Below are 24854 nucleotides of genomic sequence, written 5' to 3'. Positions count from 1 at the left end.
TATTTAGGTTGCAATTTGATTTGATTCAATATTGATTTATTTGGGACAATATTGATTAAGAAGTAGAAACACAAGTAGGAGTAAATTTTGACAGTTTTGAAATATTTATTTTTGATGCTATGTAAACAGTTATTTCATATGTCACATCAAATTTAAAAATTTAAATTTTCCCCGAAGGGTGTTAGAACATCATGTTTTTAAAAGTAAAATACTGTAAAGTGCAGCTCGTAGTTTGTTGCAGCTCGTATGTAAATGTGCTTATTATGCCTTTATTTTGTTACTGTTTGTTCGATAAAGCGATTGAAAGTGCACTGGCGGCTAAGTCTATACTTGTCCACTTGTGGGGGCCTTACAATAGGTTCTTACTAGCGGTGGTAGGCTATATTAAATTAGATAACATCCTTGTGTTTTATTATATGTGCTGTTGAGATAGGTTAATTACTTACTTCTGCTTTGCAGTAGACACATGGCACTTTCTCTTCTTTTTTAAGTGTGAAATAATCCCAAACTTTGGACATTCTGTCTTTTGCGTACTCTTTCCTCATGGCTCGCCACCATCACGCCAACGTATTTCTCCACGCAATGATGCATAAGTTGTTTACAAATTAGTCCACGTGGAAAAATGGTAACTGCAACTGATAACTGATTTGCTTCGACTTTATTTGTTATTAAAAAATTTAATAGTATGAATTACTCTTGTTTTAACACTGATTGGAACACCACCCCAGTCTTACTGCTTTGAATGTGATTTATTCACTTATTTCGCACAGAAGCCAAGCTTCAGTTGTATTTTTCTTCTTCTTCACCCCTTGTTGAGGCTGCTTAATTTCGAATCAGGAAAAGAAAAAGGAACACATTCACAGAAATTCGGAATTGGGGCATTTGCCTTCAGAGGTTCCACTGAAACCCTGCCTTTGTGGACAGTTCTCAGCAATTTAGTCAGTCTGCATCCATTTTAGTGGTAAAAACATCACTTCCCATTTTGTGTGTGCATATGCAAAGCCAGTGAGCTAACACACATCTGACACAACGAGTTGGCCAACTCAAACATTATGCGGTCGTAAGCCGGTGCGTGCTAGCTCCAAGTGACATGGAAATATCTGGACATGTGGAGGCTCCTGTTCCGCACCAAAACACGCATGAGAGAGGCAAGTGGCTTTTTTTTTTTTTTGGGGGGTGGGGGGGGGGCTTTCAGCATGTTGAGCTTGAGAAATAATGGTAACTTTGATCCAATCGTATATCTCTCTTGTGTGTGTGATATGTAAAGACTCTTTTTAGAGCCAGTTCACTTCAACATGTCAAACGGGAATGGTCGGAGTTAGACAGGCAAGGTCAAAATGAAGACGAAAAAAAAATCATAGATTGACTTATTTTAGTTATCTTGTCCGTCCATTTGTCAGTTATAAGCTTACTTCCCGGTTCGCAGCGGATGATGTAAGGTCTTACAAATTGCAGATGGAACCTTTTTTTTTTTATTCTAGGGTGGACCGTTCCATTTGCGTCCCAGTGACGAAAAACACTAAAAAGTGAGAATAAAAAAAAAAAATCCCAAAATTTGAATGCATTTAAAGGAAATAAAATTATACTTAAAATATGAATTAATTAATTATTTGAAAAACTATTAATAGCTGCAATTTTACAAAACCTTGCTAAGTGGCAATGCTATGAGAATAAAGTGGCAATTATGTGGAAAAAGTGGTAATTTCACGGGAAACAAGACAAAAGTTGACAAATTTGGAGAATAAAGGTGTACTCCAAGAATAAAGCCGTCATTTATTGCAAAAAAATAAAAAAATTCAATACATACAAGAGTAATGTGTATGTGTTGGAAAAGCTACCACAACTTACATTGGAGTCCAGTAATTAGCCCTTTGGTTTACAAGAATGGAGACTCTGCAACTCCTACTTGTATTTGTACTTTTACTGTACTATACGGTGTGCCATGAGCTCTCCCCTTTGTGTATTTGACTTTGAAAAGCAGCCACTGCTTGCAGGTTGACCTTATGTAGCCGGAAGGAAGTGAAGTAACCTCCAGAAGAGAGAGAGGAAATGAGACGGTGAAAGGGAGGGCAACAGAGGGACAGACAGTGCCTTCCTGTCCTGTTTTGTCCCCTCTGCTTCTGTCACTGTGTATGTTTGCGCTATGATTTTAAAAAAGAAAAGCCAAACAATAATAATAATGTCACCTCTCCATTCCAACACCACTTAGAACGAGTCACATATCACGTGGATAGAGAAGGACTTTGCCCATATTAGTGCCCAGGTAAGTCATTTTGTTTGTGTACCTGTGCTGCTCCTCCCTTGATCAGACAACAGTATAATCTACAATATTCATGTGTTGACATCTGCCATCATCACCCATTTCTCACTGTTTTTACATGCCACATGACACAATATATATTGTTTCACTCACTTTTAAATGAAAGCTCTCCTTCCGTTCAGTTAAAGCTACAATATATAGTAAATGTTCACAAAGATAACACCGTCCAAAAATAATACGGATTTTACGTTAGCTTGTAATAAAACTGGCACAATAACAATACACTTGTACTTTTTACATACAGTTTTGTTTTTTGTTTGCTTTGCTTAATGCTGTTTTCATTCGGCAGTCTGCCTGTCTATCTGCTTGCTAGTAGATAGCCAGCTATATATCCGCCATGTACCTTGATTTGTGCACTGATGCACAGTTATGCTGGAACAGGAAGGGGGCGTCTCCAAACTGTTCAAACACAGTTGAAAATATAAAAATTTATTAAATATTAGTCTCTGAGCTTCAGTGAAAGGAAGTCTGAATGTTTCAGCATACCAAGAGATTTTGGGGACTACCCCTTCCTGTTCCAACATAACTATGCACCAGTGCACAAAGCAAGATGCATAAAGACATGGATGAGAGAATTTGGTATGGATGAACTTGACTGGCCTGCACAAAGTCCTGCCCTCAACCCGATAGAACATCTTTGGGTTGATTTTGAGCGAACATTGAGCAAGGCCTTCTCCTCCAGCATCAGTGTGTGACCTCAGAAATAAGATCTCGGAAGAATGGCCAAAAATTCCCTATAGATTCACTACAAAACCATATTGAAAGCCTTCCCACAAGAGTTCAAGCTGTTACAGCTGCAAAGGGTAGACCAACATCATATTAAACCATATGATTTAGAATGGGATATCACTTAAAATCATATGTGAGTCAAGGCAGGTGAGCGAATACTTTTGGCAATGTAGTATATTTTGATATACAGAATATATCATCTATGTCAAACTGTCTCTTTCTCTCGCCATCTATCTCTCTCTCCGAGCTACTGCTCTCCCGCTAGCTCTCGCTGGCTTTCAACCTATTTTAACTAGCTACAGTATACAGGTAGCTGCAGACCCTCGGTAGATGGTGATCTATTGCTCTTACTATCTGTCTCTCAAGCCGTCAAACTATTTTAAAAAGCAACAATATCATCTAGCTGTCTAGATATTTTGCTAGCTATCCAGAATAGCTCACAAAAGTGAGTACACCGCTCAGATTTTCCATCCATCCATTTTCTGAGCCACTTTTCCTCACTAGGGTCGCGGGCGTGCTGGAGCCTATCCCAGCTGTCATCAGGCAGGAGGCGGGGTACACCCTTAACTGGTTGCTAGCCAATCGCAGGGCACATACAAACAAACAATCATCCGCACTCACATTCACACCTACGGGCAATTTAGAGTCTCCAATTCATGCATGTTTTTGGGATGTGGGAGGAAACCGGAGTGCCCGGAGAAAACCCACGCAGGCACGGGGAGAACATGCAAACTCCACACAGGCGGGGCCGGGGATTGAACCCGGGTCCTCAGAACTGTGAGGCTGACGCTCTAACCAGTCGTCCACCGTGCCGCCCGCTCGGATTTTATGTCAATATATTTTTTTCATTGGACAACACTGAAGATTCCTTGTCTTCAGCTAACTGTTTGCGGGTTTTGTTGTCCATCACCTTTAGAAGAGGCTTCCTTCTGGACAGGTGATTCTCACGCACCAGGCTGGCTGCGTAATATGTGGTGACAGGCTCACAAAAGGCCTTCAAAACTGCCCCCCCAAAACTGAGCACCTTGCTTCAATTTCCAACATCGTATCTTGGTGAAGCGGGATTTTCTACAATGATGATAACCAAAAGGAAATTACAGCGTAGACAAAAGTATCACTAGTTCTCTCCCATTACCCCAAAATGAGACTCATTAAAGAGAAACAGGTGCAGGGCTCCCACTAATTACAACTACATTCAGCTTATGGGGGGGTGTTTTTTTCAATAATTAGTTTCTATTCCTTTCTATGCTGGTCTATCAGAATATTACTTTACATGAAGCCAGTCCTTGGCACAAAAAAGGTTGGGGACCGCTGATTTGACACACTGGTGGTGCTTGTAAAGTCATCTTTTAAAATTTGGAAAAGTGCTTACATTTGAGTGTGTGTGCATTCAGATGAAGTAAGGGTCACTTGAGGACCATTTTTAGGAGACAGGATGAGCAAGGCTTGACAATTAGGAGAGGAACATGCCTGACATCCGACAGGAAAATTCCCCTTAAGTGATCCGATGTCTCCTCTTCCTGCCTTTTTAAAAAAAATAAAAATAAATAAAAATAAAAAAATGTTTTGACTTGATGACGATGCATTGACTGTAATAGGTGTCTACTCTTACAATCTTGTATTTTTTTCGGAGTGTTTTGGTTGTGTGTGCCTTCTTGGGTGCAGGACTGTGAAATTGAAGGCAACCTCTTCCTTCCTGTTTGCCTACTTATGGTTCCTGTTCAGCTGCACTCAGTCAGTCTGAGGAGCACAACACATGAGTTGAAAAGGCCCTTAGAGTGTAACTACTTGGGACATGGGACCCGGGGCGAGATTCAAACTGAGTCGCTTTCTCCCCTTCTACCTGTCCAAAAAGACCAAAGGCTTGGCGGCGGCTGCAGACACTTTGCCTGCACTGAAATACTGGACACCGGTAACCACGTCAAAATCTAATTTAAACTTCAATTAAGTGTGTTGTTTTTTGTGGTAGAGCTTGTATGTTAAAGCTGCTTCCTGTTGCTGTTGTTGTTTCTCACGAGAAAGTTCTTTCATTAGTTTCCCACTGGTTAAAGTTTAATCGCCTCACTTTCATCAGGTGATAAATCCTTATTAGTTTTACGATTGCATTCTACTTGGATACATATAATTTATAGTGATTCATCCAAGGGAATTACTTTTTTAACAAAAAAAGTTACACACTTCAGCTTCAAACACTGCGCTTAAATATAGTAAAATAAAAAATCTTCATGATTAAAATAAAATATATTGGACAAAAGCGATAAATGTACCTACAGTTAAATACAAGTGAACTGTACTTGAGCAATGATTCTTCCACGTACCACCAGGTAAAGGAAGCCCATGTACCACTATATGTGGTGCCCGTACCACACTCCGAGAGTCGCTCAGGTCAAATAATCACTGGGAACATTTTGGATTCTTTCATTTAATCCATGTCTTTTGTTCACGCGATAGGACGATGACGAAATCAAGGAAATCAACATCACTCATGTGGTCAAAGAGGGTTCGGAAAAAGCAGACGCTTCTCACTTTGAACTGCTCAAAGTGTTGGGTCAAGGCTCTTTTGGGAAGGTAAAGCACACAAGTTCCTAGCTGCTGCTCATTTCATCCTCTGCAGTCTTTGCTTCTCACTCCTGACGTTGCTTGTGTTTCACTACTCACTTTAGGTGTTCCTGGTGCGCAAGGTGACCCCTCCTGATGACAATCAGCTCTATGCCATGAAGGTCCTCAAGAAGGCCACACTCAAGGGTATGAGAGAGCATCTTGTGATTGAACAGTGAAATCAGAGCAGGGCCAGCGTAATAGCTCAAATGACCCCAACCATCAAGCATGTAAATAATGTCCTCCAGCAAAAACGACCACCAGGCCATACAGTTAGTTGCATGGCATCGATCACTTTTCAGGCCCATATTTGGCAGGTTTGATGATTTTTTTTTTTTCTTTATCGAAAATTTTTTTGGAGTGATATTGTTAGGATATAAAAAGATATAGATTTAAAAAAAAAATTTTTTAAAAAGGAATTATAATTTCTGTCCCTTATAAGAATTAACTGTAAAAATAATATATACCTCTGATCTTGTATAGGTGAGAGAAGCAATATATGTTGAATATAGAACACGGCATAAAGTTTGGGTTGGAGAAGATTTTTTTTGAGGAAAAGAAAAATCTACCACCATGGATTTTTATTTTTTATTTATTTTTTTCTATCAATAAAAATCAGTGGTTCCAGCTCTTGACTTTGTATCAATTACTACGGTAAACTGGTCCATATAAAACTGTATTTTAGCAGAACAGAAATCACTTCCTCATTCAGTTAGAAACCACTGTGCAGTGTTTATTCTCACATTGTGGACGCGCAGGGTGCAATAACGATAGTCCTGAATCCTCAAATGCGCTTTGTTCTGTTTCGTTTTAGTTCTCTGTGATTGGCTGTTATTTTCTCACCTTGCAGTTACTGGGCAAGCATGAATGGAAATGTTTCAAGTCCACAGCTCTTGCCTTGCCGGTGGGACTATTAATCAGCAGTGCGGCGACTAGTGTACACTACTGTACAGCAGCCAACTCTTAAAAACACCATTTAACTTCAGACAATTGAAGTGCTCCATTGACGTTAACAACTGTTTTTTTTTGTTGTTGTTTGTTTTCACCAGTGAGAGATCGTGTGAGGACCAAGATGGAGAGAAACATCCTGGCTGATGTCAACCACCCGTTCATTGTCAAGCTACACTACGGTCAGTCAGCCTCACCGAATCCAGTTGCGCTTTCATCCTGTAGGCCACAGCTCACACCCAGACGCTCACACCGAACTAACCTGCTCCAGCTTCCAGTGTTACTGACTAGGCCACGCCCCTTAAAGGCACACATCCAACACACAGATACAGAAATGACACTTTAAAACACCATTTTATTTCTTTATATTCCGTTTCATTATTGTTTTGTTTTCATACAATAGTGCTATTTTTCTTGGTTAAAAACATAATTTTAAAAAATGTGGTGGCTTTTGGGTGGCTGGAACGGATAAATGGCATTCCAATTCATTTCAAAGGGGAAAATTTATATATATGAGTAAATTCACTCACACACAGACTCCCAAACATCATACACACCCCACCAGCCCCCGCCTCTTAAAGGTGCATGCTTACAGTATATCTAACACACAGACATGACAGTGCGTACAGTATTTTCTATAAATATTATGCTTGCATTTTTTTGTTTGTGATCAAATACTTGTAACGTGTTTAAAATTTGTGTTTTAAGTTTAAATGTCTTTAAACTGTATTGGGGGGTAAAAAAAATAATAATTATGTTTCTTTAAAATCGCAGCTTTTCACCTATAGTGCGTGGATCTGGAACATATCCCCCCCCCCCCCCCCCCCCCCCCCCCAAAATGAACAGTGGTTCACTGTTACCTATATCTGATTTGTAGCTTTCCAGACTGAAGGCAAACTCTACTTGATCCTTGACTTCCTCCGGGGAGGCGATCTCTTCACCCGCCTGTCTAAAGAGGTAGGAATTCCCTCATTGTGTTGATGCTGCATGTTCTGTTTTCATGCGTCTTACTTCCAGAAGCATCCTTCCATCTGTTTGTGCCTCACAGGTGATGTTCACAGAGGAGGATGTCAAGTTTTACCTTGCAGAACTGGCGCTGGGCCTTGACCACCTCCACAGCTTCGGCATTATGTACAGAGACCTGAAGCCTGAAAAGTAATATATGTTGAATTTTGAATAACACAACTGCATATTTTACTGATTTATTTTGTGTGGTTTCTGGATGACTGATGACATCAGTGCACATTTAAATAAATCAGTACATGATGATCTTACCTGAATTACCACAATCCCAAATGGAATACAGGGTGTCCTCTGTTTAGGACAGTACTGTAATACGAGGTGTCTACTAGGGCTGCAGCTAGTGAATATACAGTATTTAGAATTGAGTAGTCTACCGATTATCCCATCAATTAATTGAGTAATCAGATAAATTGATTTTGCATTATCAAACACAATAACGTTGTGCATATGAGGTGCAGGTATTCTTTTTGTCCACTTGGGGTCACCATCCTCACGTTCTACCTTTTAGTATCTGTGACTGTGTATGGCTTTAAAAGGCGAGGCCTGGTGTGTGGCGTGTGTGTCAGCGAATGAGAGTGTAGACTTGGCTGGCTGTTAACTGGCTAACCCGGTAACTAGACTGGGTGTTGATAAACTCTGCGTGAATGACTCGAATGAATGTGCTTATGTTTTTGTTTTCGTACTGTTTGTTCAATAAAACGATTAAAAGTGCGCCAGCAGCTGCATGTATCCTTGATCACTTGCAGGGGCATTATAATGCGTTCTAACTAGCAATGGCTTGATTAAATCCATCCATCCATCCATTTTCAACACCGCTTATCCTGGTTAGGGTCGCGGGGCGCTGGAGCCTATCCCAGCTGACTTCGGGCGAAAGGCGGACTACACCCTGAACTGGTCGCCAGTCAGTCGTAGGGCACATATAGATACGGACAACCATTCGCACCCACATTCACGCCGTCACTGAGTGGGAACTGAACCCACGCTGCCTGCACCAAAGTCAGGCGAGTGTACCACTACACCATCAGTGACTTGATTAAATCCGCTAACTTCAATACATTACCTTGAGCTGGCGATCGTGCTGTTGTGGTACACATTGCACTTTATCTTCTTAAGTGTGAAATGTTCTAAACTTCAGACATTCTGTGTCTTGTACGCACTTTTTTCTCATTGCTCTTTATATAACTTATATAATTAAATTGAATTTATATTCAGAGAAAGCCAAATGCAAGAACAGTGCAGTGTTAGGGGTCGTGCCCTGCCATGAATAGCAGAAATCTGCAAGTAATTGATGTCCACCCAAAAAAGTTTTATAATTGCTTATAGTTGTCACAAGATGGTAGCAAAGCTCTTTTTTCTTCTTCTATTAGACATGGCTATGGCCTAACTAAATGAAGCTCCTCCCCTTACTTCAACATAGATCCTGAGCCCCGTGATGACACAATATGGCGCCAAAGCAATATTTTTATCTTAGACATGGCTTTGGCTACCGCTACAGCATGTGAATTTTTCAGCTAACATAGGTTCCCTATAAAAATTTGCAAATATGCAAATTTACGACTGCAGCAGCACAAATATGCGGGGGTCACTCTTGTTTCAGTTATTCTCTGGTTGTTATTTTCCCCAGATTTTATTCTAATGCTTGGACTGACCGAACTCACTGAAAAGCTCAACTTGTGCAGTACAGGGTAGTCCAGCAACCCCTCCATGATCGTCCATCTTCACATGACCTGTAGAAATGTCTTTTTGATCATTTCCAGATAAAACAGGTTTTGCATATTATGCACAAAGGCGACTTTGCCTTTATTTCATTTTCAACACGCTTATACAATTCACATTATAGCAATTCGTGCAAAGTGTTTCTCATACATTTACTTACAGGAATTATGACAGCTACTGCACTCATGACGCACATCCCGACTTGTGTACAAATTCAGGCTATGTCGCTGATAGGAACTCTGTCGTAAGCCGTAAAGGTACCTAAATAGTTTGAGAATCCCTGGTTTACAGAGATTAAGAAAAGTCCAAATATTGTTTATGATATTGTTTTTTAGGATTATTTGTCATGTTGCTAACATTTCCTACTGCTGTTTTCTAGCATTCTCCTGGATGAGGAAGGCCACATCAAACTCACAGGTTAGAAAATAGTGAGAAGTGCCATCACACAACTCCTAAATCCTCAAATGCATAATATGGTTATTTATCCATTACCATGACTGACTTCACCCCACAAGTGAATTAGAAAACTCTCCTTGGTGTCTTCCAGATTTTGGTCTGTGCAAAGAAGGCATTGACCACCATGAGAAGGCCTACTCCTTCTGTGGCACTGTGGAGTACATGGCACCTGAGGTGGTCAACAGGGGAGGACACACCCACAGCGCCGACTGGTGGTCATTTGGAGTACTGATGGTAAGTAAATGAAAGCACTATAGTCGTATGGTTGAACCTTTTATGGGGACATATTATGGGAAATTGACTCAATGGACTTTCCGTGACCAAACCCGGAAAACGGGATAGCTGACTCCCTGTGTATGCTACGCTAACAAGCATGACTACGGTTTGATTACATAATTAATTGAAGCAGAACTTGAAAAAAATAAAATAAAAAAATCTTAATGGCTCGTGTCTTCAGACAAACGTTAAATACATAAACATCGTTTATTTATTCAAATACGATAAGATATATGAAAAAATGAACAAAGCCTAAAGCTCAAATATTGTAATCTTTGGTGGCTCTGTTGTGACACTTTATATTAAAAAAAAAAAAAAAAAAAGATATTGTAGTAATTTAAAGTTCCTAGTGTTGCTCCTTTGCCATTCATCCGAACCGGGAGAAAGTGTGTAGATCCGTTTTGCCGAATACAGAGGTAAATTGCACGTATACCGGATTGAACCAGGAAATGTATTCATGGATTATTTATGGATGAAACACCTGTTGTAAATTTTGCTGTTCGTGAACAGCAATTTGTGCCGATGAGCACTTGCATATGTGCATCCAAATGTTTAGTGGTCAAATTAAATTCACCTATAAAGGTTACAGTACATTTTAGCTTCATCCTGGAATTTCACCAGAAAGCCCAATATCCCAAAGTATTTGTACGTAGTGTATTTTCCACTTAAGGCACTTTGGATGTCTCACTGTACATAATGCAATATCAGTATGATAGATATGAGCGTGATATGAAAGCTTTATGTTCTCTCCTCCAGTTTGAAATGTTGACTGGATCGTTGCCCTTTCATGGGAAAGATCGCAAAGAAACGATGAACATGATTCTCAAGTGAGTGCAACTGCTCACCCTCGCCAGTATTTATGGTGCTGATGATTATGATGAAGGTGATGAGGGTTGAGTTTCTCTCTTGCAGGGCGCGTCTGGGAATGCCTCAGTTCCTCAGCGCAGAGGCACAGTCTCTGCTCAGGGCTCTGTTCAAGAGGAACCCCGCCAACAGACTGGGTCGGTGATCCCAGTTGACCCACTAGGCTGGCTCTGTTTGTGTGGCACAGTCTTTCATCAGGCTTCAAAATCGTGAAAAATTAAGCCGTTGTCTCCCCTCTTGAACGCTGTGGGTGTATCCGCTGAATGTGATGAAACCACGCCTTTGAGCACATACTTCTTGCTAGTTATGTACCCACAACGCTTTGCGTTCCAACATATTGTAGAGCCTGAATAAAACAAAATACATAACACTTAGGAATTTAAATAACGACACCGAGCTGTTTTGTAACTTTTGGTATCCGATGCATTTTCAGTGCTTAGCTAGCTCGCTAGCTAACTATATAACTGCATTTTGTAGAGGTAGAAATGGATGAAGTCATTATGAAGAAGTAACTTGCAATTGCGCCGGACAGCCACTGATGCATACGCAGGCGCTCAGTTCTTGTATAGTGGGGTAGAGGCAACACATGACAATGCAAAAGTGCGTCATCGGTACACAGACAAATAACCATTCCCACTCACATTCACACCTATGCATAATTTAATCTTCAAGGAACCTAACATGCATGTTTTAAGAACTTGCGAAGAAAATGTAATCATTAAAACGTGATCTTTACATAAGCAGTGCTGTATACTAAAATAAAGATAATAAATTATTGCCAATGTTTATGGTTTTATTGTAGGATCGGGTCCAGACGGAGCAGAGGAGATCAAACGTCATGGATGGTTTTCCAACATTGACTGGAATGTGAGTGTAAAGTTGTTGTTTTTAAGCCACGTCATAAATATTGTTTTTTATTACTATTTGTTTTGTATTTGTTTAATTATATATATATATATATATATATATATATATATATATATACACATACACACACACACATTTGTATTTTATTTTAGTTTTTTGGGAGCATCTTGATCCAGATCTTATGTAATTTCGCTCCATTAGGTAACTGCTTGGAGTAGTCGCTGTAAATACGAAATTAAATTACATAATCTTTAATCCACCGTCGTCCTAAAGTGATTTACGGTACAGTAAACCCAAGCATAGTCATGGTTTGGCATTCGTGGATTCACCTATTTGCAGATTTTTGGAGGGGAACCTAGCTAACAATTTTTATAATACCATGTGTCTGACTGTTCGTGCTGTATCTACTTGTCCTTTCTCCTTATGTGGCAGTGGAGCCCGAGCATCTAGTGGCACAGCAGGAAAAAGAACCTGAGCCATTCCGTTGACCTGCATCGCTGCATCTGTTTTATAACGTTTTAGTGTGATGATTAATTACATACACCGATCGTTGCCTGTGTTGTTTAGTACCAATGAATTGGAGTACTGTGTTATTACTGCTTTCACGCCCACCAGAAACTGTTCCGCAGAGAAGTAAAACCTCCATTCAAACCGGCAGTGGCGCGTCCCGACGACACGTTCTACTTTGACTCTGAGTTCACCTCCCGCACTCCTAAAGGTAAAAGGAGTAGAGCAAACGCCTGGGAAGTTTAGACTTGTTATACAACAATCAACTTTTGGTCCTCTTATCCATACAGACTCTCCTGGCGTGCCGCCTAGTGCCGGAGCTCACCAGCTCTTCCGAGGCTTTAGCTTTATCGCGTCAAGTCTGTTGGAGGAGGAAGGTTCATCGGAGCCTGTGCAGCCCCCGCCGCACCCTGTGGTCCAGGTAAGTAGGCAGTCACTAGGACATAAAGTAAGTGACATAGGCATACACAGGGGGTCCTTTTATGGTTCATGTTGATTTTGAGGTTATGAGCATTGATTAATAAACTAGGTAGCAAAAGGCCATGCTCAGTTTTTGCCGTACTTTATTTATTTAATTGTTTCATATTTGTGGCCTTTAAGTGTTTTTCATACAAATATTAAAATATTATAATTCCGACTTTACTACAGCATTAGTGTAGTTTAATGATGGACTACAGCATGCTGTGACTTGCGTACAAATTCGGGTTACGTCGTTCCCGTTGGAGCGGAACTTCATTGTAAACCAAGGACCCCCTCTATAAGACAGAAAACTTCGCTATTCGCGGGTATAAGGACTGAGCCTTGTGAAAATGATCAAATCTACATGCGTTCAATATGTGTGCACTACAATGCTCTCATGGAGGCTAAGGGATGCACTACAGAACCGGCACATTAACCAATCAGTCAATGGAATAGGATTATTCTGTGTGTATAAGGACACGAATCAACTCAACTTTATTTAGAGACCAGATGCTAATTCTAACTTTTTAAAAAGAAATACAACCACAAATGTAACAAAGTGTTGTACATAATAAAGATCAGACAGACATATGACAATAATAATAATAGTACATTGTTTTATTTGATTGAAACTTTCAATAAAAGGGTGTGTTTTGAACAATGTTTTATTAAAAATAGATTTAGCGCTATTGTCTAGTATCGGTTTTCTGTGTCGCCGAGTATTCAAATGTAACTACTTCTTCTCGGTCTGAAAAAAAGTTTATTCACTAATTATCAGCTTTAAAAAAATAAAAAATCCTGTCCACTTGCAGCAGCTGCATGGGAAGAACTTGTTGTTCAGCGATGGCTACGTGCTGAAGGAGGACATCGGGATGGGCTCCTTCTCTGTGTGTAAGCGATGTATCCACAAGGCTACCAACACGGAATACGCCGTCAAGGTACAAGCGGCTCACCCAATGACGCTTACCCTTGTACAATCCAAAATCTGAGCTGCGTTTCTGTGATTGACAGATGATCGACAAGACCAGTACGGACCCCTCCGAGGAGATCGAGATCCTGCTTCGATACGGACAGCACCCCAATATCATAACGCTGAAGGATGTGAGGATTATCACATGCATTCATCACATTTAACCAGAGGTGGCAAAAGTACTCATACTTTGTGCTTAAAGGTCCCGTATTTTGGCTAGTTAGACCTCCATAGAGTGTCTCTCTAAAATGGACTTAGTATAAAAGTCATTTCATTAAAAAAAAAAAAAAAACACCTCAGTTTTGTCATACGAGTGTCCAGAAAAGGCCCCTCTGACAGCTACTTCTGTTTGACCCAGTTTTGTATCCACTTTGTCCATATTTGGCTAAGACCGCTGGCTCGGGAGCGGAGAGGTCAGCGGAGTGTCTTCGCTAGTGATGTAGATAAGCTTGAGAAATTCGAATAACCTCATTTCAGGTCTCTCGGCAGAAAAACGTCTGAAACTCAATTCATATTTCACATTTATTGAGGGACCATAGAGCCAGTATTGCATTCCAAAGACTAGAAAAAGTTGGTTTGGTAAAATATGGCACCTTTAAGTAGAAGTACAGATACTCGTGTAACCAAAGACTTCTGGTAAAAGTAGCTGACAGCGTCAAACAATTCTCTTGAATAAGGCCATGGATGGGGATCATCTTGCTTTTCCTAATCTGTTGCATCAACTTTGTTATTGCTACCTGGTTCACTTTCCTCCGTGTTGCCGCTGTTGCTGTTTTTCCCATCTTATGAGCCTCCAAGATCTCAATCAATCAAGACCTCAACCGCAGTTGACTTTGTCTCACTGTTGAGATCTTTTTTACGTTGTGCGCTCATCCAGTTTGAAAAGGAGTAACGGACCTATCTATCGGACAAAGCTGAAATTACAGATACATTGTTTTCAAATGTAGGGGAGTAAAAGTAAGAAGTCTTCAGAAAAAAATAAGTACTCAAGTAAAGTATAGATGCATAAAAAAAATAATAAATCTACATAACGTAGGCCTGTAACACCAACTCCTATCTCGGATTCTGACCCACCGTTTGATACACAAGATTTTTTTAATCTTTTATAAATGAATTACTATAGTAAATATAGTATATTTCTAAATCGTATATTATAATAATATGATACCAAATGGCTTTTCCCACGTCCGCTGCAGGTGTACGACACCGGCAGGCAGGTGTTCCTGGTGACGGAGCTGATGCGCGGAGGAGAGCTGCTAGATCGGATCCTCAAGCAGAAGTCCTTCTCGGAGAGGGAGGCCAGCGCTGTGCTGCACACCATCACCAAGACTGTGGAATACCTGCACTCGCAGGGGGTGAGGATGCAGGCACATTTAGCTGTCCATTTACTCTGACTGGGAACTTCATTTGGGGCCACATGGTGCTAGAGTGGTTAGCACATCTGCCTCGCACTCGAAAAATCCTGAGTTTGAATCCTTGTTCCAGCCTTCCTGTGTGAAGTTTGTATGTTCTCCTTGTGCTTGCGTGAGTTTTCTCTGGGTACCCCATTTCCACTTAGCTACGTTCCAAAAATATGCATGTTGGGGTCATTGCAGAAGCAATGAGTATTAAGAATAGTGTATATAATAATATTATTATTGAGATAATATTATTGAGTACTTAAATCATCAAATTAACCTCATATCTCAAGGCACCACTGTGCGTGGTCCCGTGGCAGAAGAAGGCACACTCAGTTACCGCCGTACATAGTTTTTTATGCGATGATTTTAGATTTATAGCCTAGAAATGTTTTTCCATTCAAATATTTACTGTAATTTTGATAGATATTAGCATAGGTTAGTCATTGACTGACGCACATTCCAACTTTCAAATAAATTCGGCTTATGTCCTCGCTGTAGGAACCAAACTAAATTCTCAACAGAGGCTCTGTAGTGTTTTTGTGAGGCAGAATCTTTCCTTAGATTATGTACTGATGCTTTTTGTTTCCCTCTCTTCCCTTGTGTTTAGGTGGTGCACAGAGACCTGAAGCCCAGCAACATCCTCTACGTGGACGAGTCGGGGAACCCGGAGTCCATTCGGATCTGCGACTTTGGCTTTGCCAAGCAGCTACGCGCCAACAACGGCCTGCTCATGACCCCGTGCTACACCGCCAACTTTGTGGCTCCCGAGGTGAGCCCGGCACATCTTGTCCTGGTCTGTTAGAAAACCAACAGGGTAGTGATGACGAAGTTATCCACTCTTAATCGTAAAAATAACAAAAGCTTTACCTTGACCTTACTGCTTTGAATTGTTCAATATTTGACAAACTGTTGCTTATTGTGGAATGAGTTGAATTGAGTATTTCAAGTTTGCGCTCGCATGTCAAAGCAAAAAAAATCAGTCGAATAATGGCTTGCATCTTGAAAAACCTGTAAGGCGGGTCACTCGTATCCTAAGGCACCACTGTAGTCGAATTTGTGACTAGTTATCAACAAATAGGGATTATTGTATTGTATGTGTCACATAAAACTGCACCTTTCAACATTTTTTTTTTTTTTTTTTTTTACTTTTTAAAATGCTAAAATAACATTGTTATTGGTAGGTGTTGAAGCGTCAAGGATATGATGAGGGCTGTGATATCTGGAGTTTGGGAGTTTTGCTGTACACCATGCTGGCCGGGTAAATAATCACACGCTTAAGACTGTACATCCGTTTCCATACTCACACTGTCCTGTTTTCTTGCATTCTTCCACTAGTTTTACTCCATTCGCCAACGGACCTGAGGACACTCCCAATGAGATCCTGAACAGGATAGGCAACGGTCACTTCAGTTTGTCTGGAGGCAACTGGGACACGGTGTCCGACGCTGCTAAGGTATGACTTAACTTATTGTTCGCTCCCTGCAGCGTGACTCTTATTTCAAGTGCACTCCATTCTGCAGGACCTAGTGTCCAAGATGCTCCACGTGGACCCGCATCAGAGACTGACCGCCAAGCAAGTCCTCAGGCACCTGTGGATCGTCCAGAGAGACAAACTCCCCAACAGCCAGCTCCCACACCAGGACCCCAAACTGGTCAAGGTGACTGGGCCTCACTTCTTTCTCGCAAAATACCCTCAAAGTAGAGGAATCACACTAACGTCGCTAGCAAACTAATCCAATTTATATGTACAGTAAACCCTCGCAATTTTTCCTGATCACAGATTTTTATTTTATTCCCCCCCCCCCCACCCCCAATTTGTTGTCTTTTGTTAGACTTCTTGATGGAAACTAAATTGAAAAAAGGAAGTGTATAGTGACTTTGGGCAAAACCATTAGATTATTTGTAGTAAATAAATAATTTTGGGAATCATTAATTCAGTGACATTTCCCACGGCACAATTGATCTCGTGTCGCAAAGTTGTCTGGAATCAATGATTTAAGGAACATAATCATGATGCGCCAAAAGCAGTGGCTTATTAAATATAAAAATGAGAAGGTTGGAAGTCACTATTGAGTTTCCTGCTCATCACAGCGCTGTTATTAATATTCCAGGGCGCTATGGCGGCCACATACTCGGCCCTGAAGAACTCGCAGCCCACCCCCGAGCTCAAGCCAATCGAGAGCTCCTTCCTGGCACAGCGTCGTGTCAAGAAACTTCCGTCCACCTCCCTGTAGACACTCTCTGCGCAGCCTCTGCTGGGAGAAAGAACCCCACCAACCCAACCCAACCCAACCCAACCACCCACCTAACCAACCAGCTCGCTTGGGAGGGCACTACCAGCCAAGGAACACTGACCGTGACCCTGAAACCCCCCTGAAAGAACCCATGTTGTGATGGCTAGCTGATCGCCATTGTAGTGGACCAGCCAAAGAATATGGATGGGGGGGGGGAGGTTTGTAATGTGTGTGCGTGTGTGTGTGTGTATTCCTGCATGATCATCATGCCACACAAGGCCGCTAAGCCATCGTTGGAAGTCGTTCAGCTTGCTGCACGTTTATCTGTCTGCTTGTTTTTGTCTGTATGTGTATGCTTGTGTGTGTGTGTGTGTGTGTGTGTAAAGATGATGAGCTTTACATTAGCAGCTTTGCACTGCTAAATCCCTTTGTGCCGGCAGCACAAAGGCTGCAGTACTGTCCAAAATGCTGTTTGTTTTTTGTTTTAGTTTTTTTTCTCTTCGGGTGGGGGGGTAATGTAAATAAAAGAATATATAAAAATATATATTTCTGCCATAAATGCCTCTTTTGGCTGTGGTACTGCCAGAACATTCTGGCAAATGTCCATTTTTTGTTCATGTCGATCTTTTACAGTGTCAGTTGCATGACTTGCAGTGTGTGCTGTTTCTTTCTCAGTTTTATTTGACGACACATTTCGTACACTGGTGGCGTTCTGAGAAAGAGACTCGGCATGTTTAAACATCTATATTGGCTTTGCGTTTTTCTTTTCTTTTTTCGAATTACATTTTGAAGCCTGTTTCCTGTGCTGGCTGCTTTCGGTGTTGATTTTTGTCCATGGAAAGTGTTGGTTTAAAATGGCGCAAGACAAACTTGAACACATTGGATACATGTGTTTTAAAAAAAAAAAAAAAAAAAAAAAAAGGTCTCGTGTCAAGCCTGTTTTTCTCTTCATATATTGTATTGACTAGTCACAAAAAGTTAGAAGTGTTGGGCTTTCAGGGAAAATTTGAGGATTAACCTAATTTGCACTATATAACCTTTACAGTTGAACTTAATTTGACCTCTAAATTTGGGAATGCACAGTTGTACATGTTCACTTTTTCATTCTTGAAGCCCTTTTTGCACAACTTGCTGTTCTCTAAAAAAGAGCTGAACTTCAAAATCCACAACAGGCATTTAATCCATTCAAATTTCCAAGGGCCTCCACATTGACTTTCTGTGACTCTTCCAGTCTCCCTTTGTGTTAAAATTCACAAAAGGTTTTTGATCCATGAACGACAGAGCACTTTCCTGGTTCAATTAGAATCATCATGTAAACTGTCCTCTTGATCATGCCGTTCGCATTTTGATGTAATGAGACCAAAATGACACCCAACAATTGATAAACAGTACACAGGATTAATCTCAGAGGGAAATGGCCACTAAATTTAGCGTGTCATCAGCAGGTTGCAACAGTGGGACTGGTAGAGTCGCTAATATTTCACCCGAAAGTCCATATCCCTAACTTTTTGGGGGGTGGGGGTTGTGTATCTGTCAAGTCACTGTTTGCAAGATCACACAGACTTTCTCTTAAGCACTGCGCTGTTTCCACTTTTGTTTTTTTGTTTTTAATTCTCAATGACATCCAAGTGTACGCTTCCCAGGGTAGGTCTTGCTCTCCGCTCGGTGCCTAAAGGCCTACTTGGTGGGGAACGTGTCAAATGTTTTGCATAAAAGAAGGGAAGAGTTGTGTGGCTCCGTAATTGTCCGCCCAGCTTTCTTACCTCAAAAGAGATCATAAATCTCTGTCATTTTTTTTCTTGGTGGTGGCAAAAAAAACAACCATTGTTCCTTTGACTAAATGTGTGGTGTGTCTTGTGTGTATGATAAAGATGAAGATTTTTATATCTTACAAAATATTAAAGATTCAGTTGCTACAGTAAACCGTCTCTTGTATTCTAGTGGTTTTCATGCCATACATTTTGGGGGGTTTGTGTATTTCCTAAATTGATTGGGTACAAAGAAAATGTAAAATAAGTTAAACTTAACACAAATAACTATGAAGCGTAGAACAATTTTAGTTATTTTTACATCCTGTTACACTATATTGGTGTTCAAATTGACCCACGTGTTTAAACTTTGGGAAGATATTGAGAACATTTTTGCTTACATATGGTATTTGAAATACATTGACCCAGCAGCACCACAGGTGACTAAAAGAGGCAGAAATGTCTAATTTGTCCAGTTTCTTTTGTAGCAAATATTCCTTTTATTCACACGATGTCACACACAGAGACATATACCTGATTTCACCCAAATTTTACAGACAAAGCGTGGGGTGAAAAAGTAAAAAAAAAAAAAAAAAAAATATAGCAATATTTATATATAATTATCTGGATAATACCAGGATGAAAATTAAAAATATTAAAATGATTAAAATAATTACAAAATAGAATATAAGGAATATTTGTTTTTATGTGTATTTACCTATCTTTCAGGCACATGTGATCCTTCTGCAGATATGAAAAATGTTAATAGAATTGTTAGAAATAAATACGAAATGGATGAGGAATTGAATATTCGTCTTTATGTGAAGAGACGCACTTGTCATACACGTGCAGGATGCATCCGCAGCGATTAAAATGTTAATACAATTTTTAAAAGATGTTTACAAAATATTATTTAAACAAAATATGGATTGTCCACAAGTTTAAATGGGAACTTAACGTTTCCATAATAAAGTTACTAAAATTCAAAACGGGAAGTTATCCATCAAGCAATACAGAGTGACAAAATAAAAGGCAACACAATAACGTAACATACTTGAGGCTTCATATGGCACTTTAAAAAAAATCTAATCTACTTTTTTCCCACATGATTTTCATGTAACTTCTAGCTCGCTTGACAGAAATGCATTATCAGTAACCTATTAACTGTATTTCGCCGTAAAAAAAAAAAAAGAGAAAAAAAAGCTATACTCCATTGGAAGTGACGACATAAATATTAAGCGGAAGTAAAACATTTGGCGCTAAAGCTTGAGAACTGACCAGAAGTCCATAAAGTCAACAAAGATGGATGCCGCCCAAAAAATGAAGTCCAGAGTTTCGACAGACTTCAAAATGCGGGGACTCATTCTCCGACCGTATGTATAACCAAGTCGTTTCTAGTGTTAAATATCTCATTTTAGTTGCTGTTGTAACGATCATAGTTGTCTTCGCGACGTTTATTAATGACCACAAGTAATCATCTATCACAAGAGAGAGGCTTGGATAGCTTTCCAACTCCATTTTGCTCATTTTAATTGCTCACTTTCTCCCAACTAAGTGTCAACTGACTGCGTAATATGGCCTTTTATTTTAGGTTCACTTCACTGTTACCACAAAATCCAAAGTATCGAATCTTCAGATTCCCAACGAAGATAAATGGCCCACTTTAATAATAATGAGCAGATACATAAATATCAAATGTCATGAAATATACACCCACGGTAAGCGGGTCTATTGCGCATTTTGTCTTAGCTGAATGTTGCTAAGTTTCCTGGCTTGTTTGAATCTTGTCCAAGTGAAGCCACCAAGTACCTGATGGAGGTCCTGGAGTCTGTCAAGCCCTGTGAGCTGGATGACATCATCGAAAGAGTGCTGGATGCTGTGGAGAAGCAACCATGTGAGGCGTTTAAAAAAAAAAAAAGTGTTTAAATTATTATAATGTACATTATGTTTGCACATTGTTCTTATGATGGTTTTTATTTTAGCAGCTTCCGCAGTTCAGTGTACTGGTTACACCAACAACATGGTCGCAAAGGGAGAGGAGTTGCTAAAAGCACAGTCAGTGTTGCCACATTGGCAATTTGGACGCAGTGTTTAGTGACTTTTGATTACCACTCTTGTGACTATTTTTCAAAAGAGTTATTGGCCACTTTAATTCATGCTAAGAAACAGACAACACGAGCGGTATTGTTTGCATGTTGTTTTTGTGAATGGCAAGAGCGAGATGGAAGGCAATCAGAGTCCATTGCTCTGAAAAAGACGTACAGTATATAATTCATTTATACATTGCAGTGGTTCAGAAACGTTTGACCTGATGAATGTGCTTCCAAGTTGTAAATATTACTTTTTAGCGTTCGCCTTGTACAACTCAGTTTGACAAATAATTTTATGATGTTCAATTATTAACGATTGAACATTTTGAAAAGAGGAAGCACTTATTTTCACTATCTGTAAAGAAAAAAATTATTTACATTATTTCTTTGGAAATTAAAATGTATTCAAGTTTCAAGGCTTGTTTGCTATCAGGAGAACTAAATCAAATCCCAGAAGGGAAAAAACTAATTCGCCAAACTAGTTTTGAAGAAGTAATTATCATTTGCTTTCTCTGTCAGTGAAGGGGGGGGGGGGAATAGTGTGAAGTAGGATTTATGGGATTTTTGTGGAAGGAAAAAAAATAGATTTTATTTTAAGGCCTTATCACCCGCGCCAATTGTTGTTTCCTGTATGTGATGGTGGTCGTCCAAAAGTGTCTTCTAGCATGATCGAGCTATCGGTGGTGGAAAATGCCATGCAGGACTGCTCTCAATCCTGCGATGAGGCCGTGTAAGTAGCTCTGACACCATTGACCACTATAATGTGTCTTTTTCCTAGTTTAGAATGTGACATTTCTCACTATTTGAGGCGTTGGACTCCTTTCCAGAAGTAACATTTTCAACATCATCGGAGCGTTCGACGTGCCCAGATACATTTACAATGCGGAGCGTAAGAAGTTTGTCCCGTAAGTAAACGTCATTGTTTTCTCTTTCTCGTTCATGTTGAACTGTAGAGTAGAACCGCTAAAGACGACGGAAAAATAAGAGGAAAATAGGCCTGTGACACAATTAACGGATCCAGCTTGTGTTGTTCTCAGCATCAGTATGACCAAGCATTCGGCTCCAGGCCTGTGCGGCGTCGCCAGAGACAAGGCGGAACTTTTTCGGGAGCGCTACACAATCTTACAGCAGGTTTGTTTTTGGACTCTTTTCACTCTTGTTGGCATTCCTTTTATGTGGTACTTATATTTTCTATTTTATTTTATTTTTTAATGTATTTGTTGACAGCGCACACGTCGACATGAGCTGTTCACCCCGCCTGTCATAGGAGCTGCTGTAGTGCATAATCAAAACAAATTTCAGGTATCCTATTTTTTCTTTTTATTACTTTTTTTTTTTTTTTTTAAACTGGATTTCCTCATATCGTCGCTGCTAGGTGGAAACCCTGTGTGGCTAAATTTGTTTTTGTCACAGATTGATACTATTGGTCAGTCCCTGTGTGTTCTGTTATTTTAAAAAGTTATTAACCAAGTTCAAGTGTTGAAAATAGCTTGAGAGCAAAAGCAAATCTCTTAAGTCTTGTTTAAACTCATACCTTTACTCAATAAAATAAAAATTATATATTAGTGCTTGGACTCGGCCCCCTAAAACCCCAATCGATGTTCGTATGGTCTTTGGCGAGCGATGATCGACTCAATTCGATCTCTTACCCCTTGTCTTATTCCAACATAATAGTCCATCCAATGAAAAATCCAAGTTGGCTAATTGCAAACTATCAATAGCCCCCTTTTTAAGTCCTGTGCAATGTTTTTTTGAGGTGGTAGAGTGAGTGACAACTGAGAGAAAGCGGGCGGCGGGCGTGTTTTCACTCTGGCAAAAAGCAGTTGCCAAAACGCTTCTTGTTAGCTTAAAATGGCGGACTTTAATCATCAAGATCCCTCGCCGTGGCCGAGGTCTTTTGAAGCAGGTCTTGCTGTCAAAAAATGCAAACTCCACGCTGGCTGGAAACATCTTGTCGGCTACCAGCTTTTATGTTTTTCTTTCTTGTTTTGTGCAGCTGAAGACCATCGAAGCTTTACGTGGCAGCGCATCCAAACTGGGGGGTGTGATCGTACTCGGCATGATCACACAACTAAAAGAGGTGAGGTGGCAGGCGGCATGCGTTTGGGTCCACGAGGAAACGTTGATCTTGTATGTTTGTGTGTGTCAGTGTCTAAAATGTCAGTTTTTTTGTTGTTGTTTTTTTTTTAAGGGGAAATTCTACCTGGAAGATCCAACCGGAACAGTAGAGCTCAATATGTCCAAGGCAATATCCTTTCATCTAGTTTTAATCTTTGAATTGATTAAAAAAAAAAAAAAAAAAAAAAACAGTTGCTATTTGCCTTAATTCAGATGGCACCAGTTTCATAACGGCCTTTACACTGAATGCAGTTTTGTACTGGCTGAGGGTAAGATGAATAAATTGTATTGTTGTAGCTACATAGTTGGCAACGGTGTATCGTACAACTGCCTTAAGTGTTTTTAAGTCAGCGGGGGTTGGATCCAAGTTAAAAGTGCAAGGAAAATATGGTCCAAAAGTCTAACCTAGAAAATGTGTGTATACAGTAAACCCCTCCATCCCGGAGTTACGTTCCAAACTGTTCCACGATATAGAAAATATGAAACAACAAAAAGAAATGTAAATACTTGAAATGGTTTTAGGGTGTTCAAAGACACTTGGAAAACAATGCACACACATTTAAACACAGGATATATTGAGAGAGAGGGAGAGTGCAAGAACAATGTTTAAAAAAAATGGTAAAAATGTCAAAAATTAATAACATGCAGTACAAAAACAATTAGGGGCTTGCATCCCAGAGAGACTACTTGTACTATTAATTGCCTTAACTGGATCTTTTAAAAAACAAAAAAACAAAGTTTTGCTTTTCTAAACCTACGCAAAACTAGACATTTATTCCAAGCGACAATACATATTTGTTCACGTTCATCTTTTGTGCCCTTAATTTTTAAATTTGTCCACCAGGTGGGGCTACTATTTCTAAGTATGCAGCAACATTTCTCTCCTTTCAATGTTTCTTTGCAAGGATGTCTTACTAACTGAAATAATGACCGGTATCCATTTATCAATATAATGATGATGGTCAAGCTCTGATCAAATGCAATGACCTTTCGACCTATAAGTGTCCACTGTAATATACCCCTCTCCTGTTGCAAAGTTGTGTCTATATAAATACAGATCGTGCTAAATATTTTGTCTTTACCTCGTTTCTTTCAGGCTGGTACGAGGACTCGGTGTTCCACGTCAACGGGTTTGGCACTCCGCCGATAGAGCCTTCATCAGCCACAAGGTAAAATTAATAACCACTTATTTGAGATTTCTTAAAATGTAAAGTGCATTATAAATAAAATTCAGTACTAATATTGTTATTATTATTACTTATTTAATAAAACATTTTGAATGTGCACTAACATTCAAAAGGCTGGGGTCACTTAGAAATATATTTGCTTTCAGAAAGAAAATAGCAGTTCTTTTGTTTTCCTTCAGGTTTTTTTTTTTTTCAATAAATATACAATTAAATTGTAAGTACCCTCAGTAAATATTTTTATTTGTATTATTCCCCTTTAAATTAATGCAACAAATAAAACTGTTTTCATGAATGACATTTTATTCTTGCATTATGCATACAAATGTACACCCAGCCCACATGAG

General features: G+C 39.8%; 2 protein-coding genes across 6 annotated transcripts in view; both read left to right on the top strand.

Moving 5' to 3' along the window:
- The window catches only part of rps6ka1 (ribosomal protein S6 kinase a, polypeptide 1), a 53285-nt gene extending 33995 nt beyond the window's left edge, over positions 1–19290 (top strand). Inside the window, exons 1-22 of one of the 4 annotated variants that reach the window (XM_061695751.1) lie at positions 1055–1148; positions 2210–2263; positions 5501–5617; positions 5713–5794; positions 6697–6777; positions 7473–7552; positions 7644–7750; positions 9714–9751; positions 9882–10024; positions 10823–10893; positions 10979–11067; positions 11733–11797; positions 12413–12515; positions 12595–12725; positions 13576–13701; positions 13775–13864; positions 14930–15088; positions 15741–15902; positions 16315–16391; positions 16469–16586; positions 16654–16791; positions 17245–19290. In XM_061695751.1, coding sequence (XP_061551735.1) covers positions 1107–1148; positions 2210–2263; positions 5501–5617; positions 5713–5794; positions 6697–6777; positions 7473–7552; positions 7644–7750; positions 9714–9751; positions 9882–10024; positions 10823–10893; positions 10979–11067; positions 11733–11797; positions 12413–12515; positions 12595–12725; positions 13576–13701; positions 13775–13864; positions 14930–15088; positions 15741–15902; positions 16315–16391; positions 16469–16586; positions 16654–16791; positions 17245–17367 — 2196 coding nt within the window. In that variant the 5' untranslated portion in view covers positions 1055–1106 and the 3' untranslated portion in view covers positions 17368–19290. Of the gene's footprint in view, positions 1–1043; positions 1149–2209; positions 2264–4760; positions 4962–5500; positions 5618–5712; positions 5795–6696; positions 6778–7472; positions 7553–7643; positions 7751–9713; positions 9752–9881; positions 10025–10822; positions 10894–10978; positions 11068–11732; positions 11798–12412; positions 12516–12594; positions 12726–13575; positions 13702–13774; positions 13865–14929; positions 15089–15740; positions 15903–16314; positions 16392–16468; positions 16587–16653; positions 16792–17244 lie in introns of those variants that run through there. The other 3 variants (XM_061695752.1, XM_061695749.1, XM_061695750.1) reach the window with 3 other exon arrangements.
- A 472-nt stretch (positions 19291–19762) lies between these two features.
- pole2 (polymerase (DNA directed), epsilon 2) overlaps positions 19763–24854 on the top strand; it is a 10026-nt gene continuing 4934 nt past the window's right edge. For both annotated transcript variants that reach the window (XM_061697318.1, XM_061697317.1), the window contains exons 1-10: positions 19763–20488; positions 20909–21009; positions 21860–21935; positions 22033–22110; positions 22243–22336; positions 22433–22507; positions 23202–23285; positions 23397–23453; positions 23544–23592; positions 24420–24492. In XM_061697318.1, the coding sequence (XP_061553302.1) occupies positions 20418–20488; positions 20909–21009; positions 21860–21935; positions 22033–22110; positions 22243–22336; positions 22433–22507; positions 23202–23285; positions 23397–23453; positions 23544–23592; positions 24420–24492 (758 nt within the window). In that variant the 5' untranslated portion in view covers positions 19763–20417. The remainder of the gene's footprint in view (positions 20489–20908; positions 21010–21859; positions 21936–22032; positions 22111–22242; positions 22337–22432; positions 22508–23201; positions 23286–23396; positions 23454–23543; positions 23593–24419; positions 24493–24854) is intronic.

Source organism: Phycodurus eques, chromosome 14 (assembly GCF_024500275.1).
Source record: "Phycodurus eques isolate BA_2022a chromosome 14, UOR_Pequ_1.1, whole genome shotgun sequence".
Taxonomy (NCBI): domain Eukaryota; kingdom Metazoa; phylum Chordata; class Actinopteri; order Syngnathiformes; family Syngnathidae; genus Phycodurus; species Phycodurus eques.
Note: the sequence above shows the minus strand (reverse complement) of the source record. Positions and strands in the feature narration are given on the sequence as shown.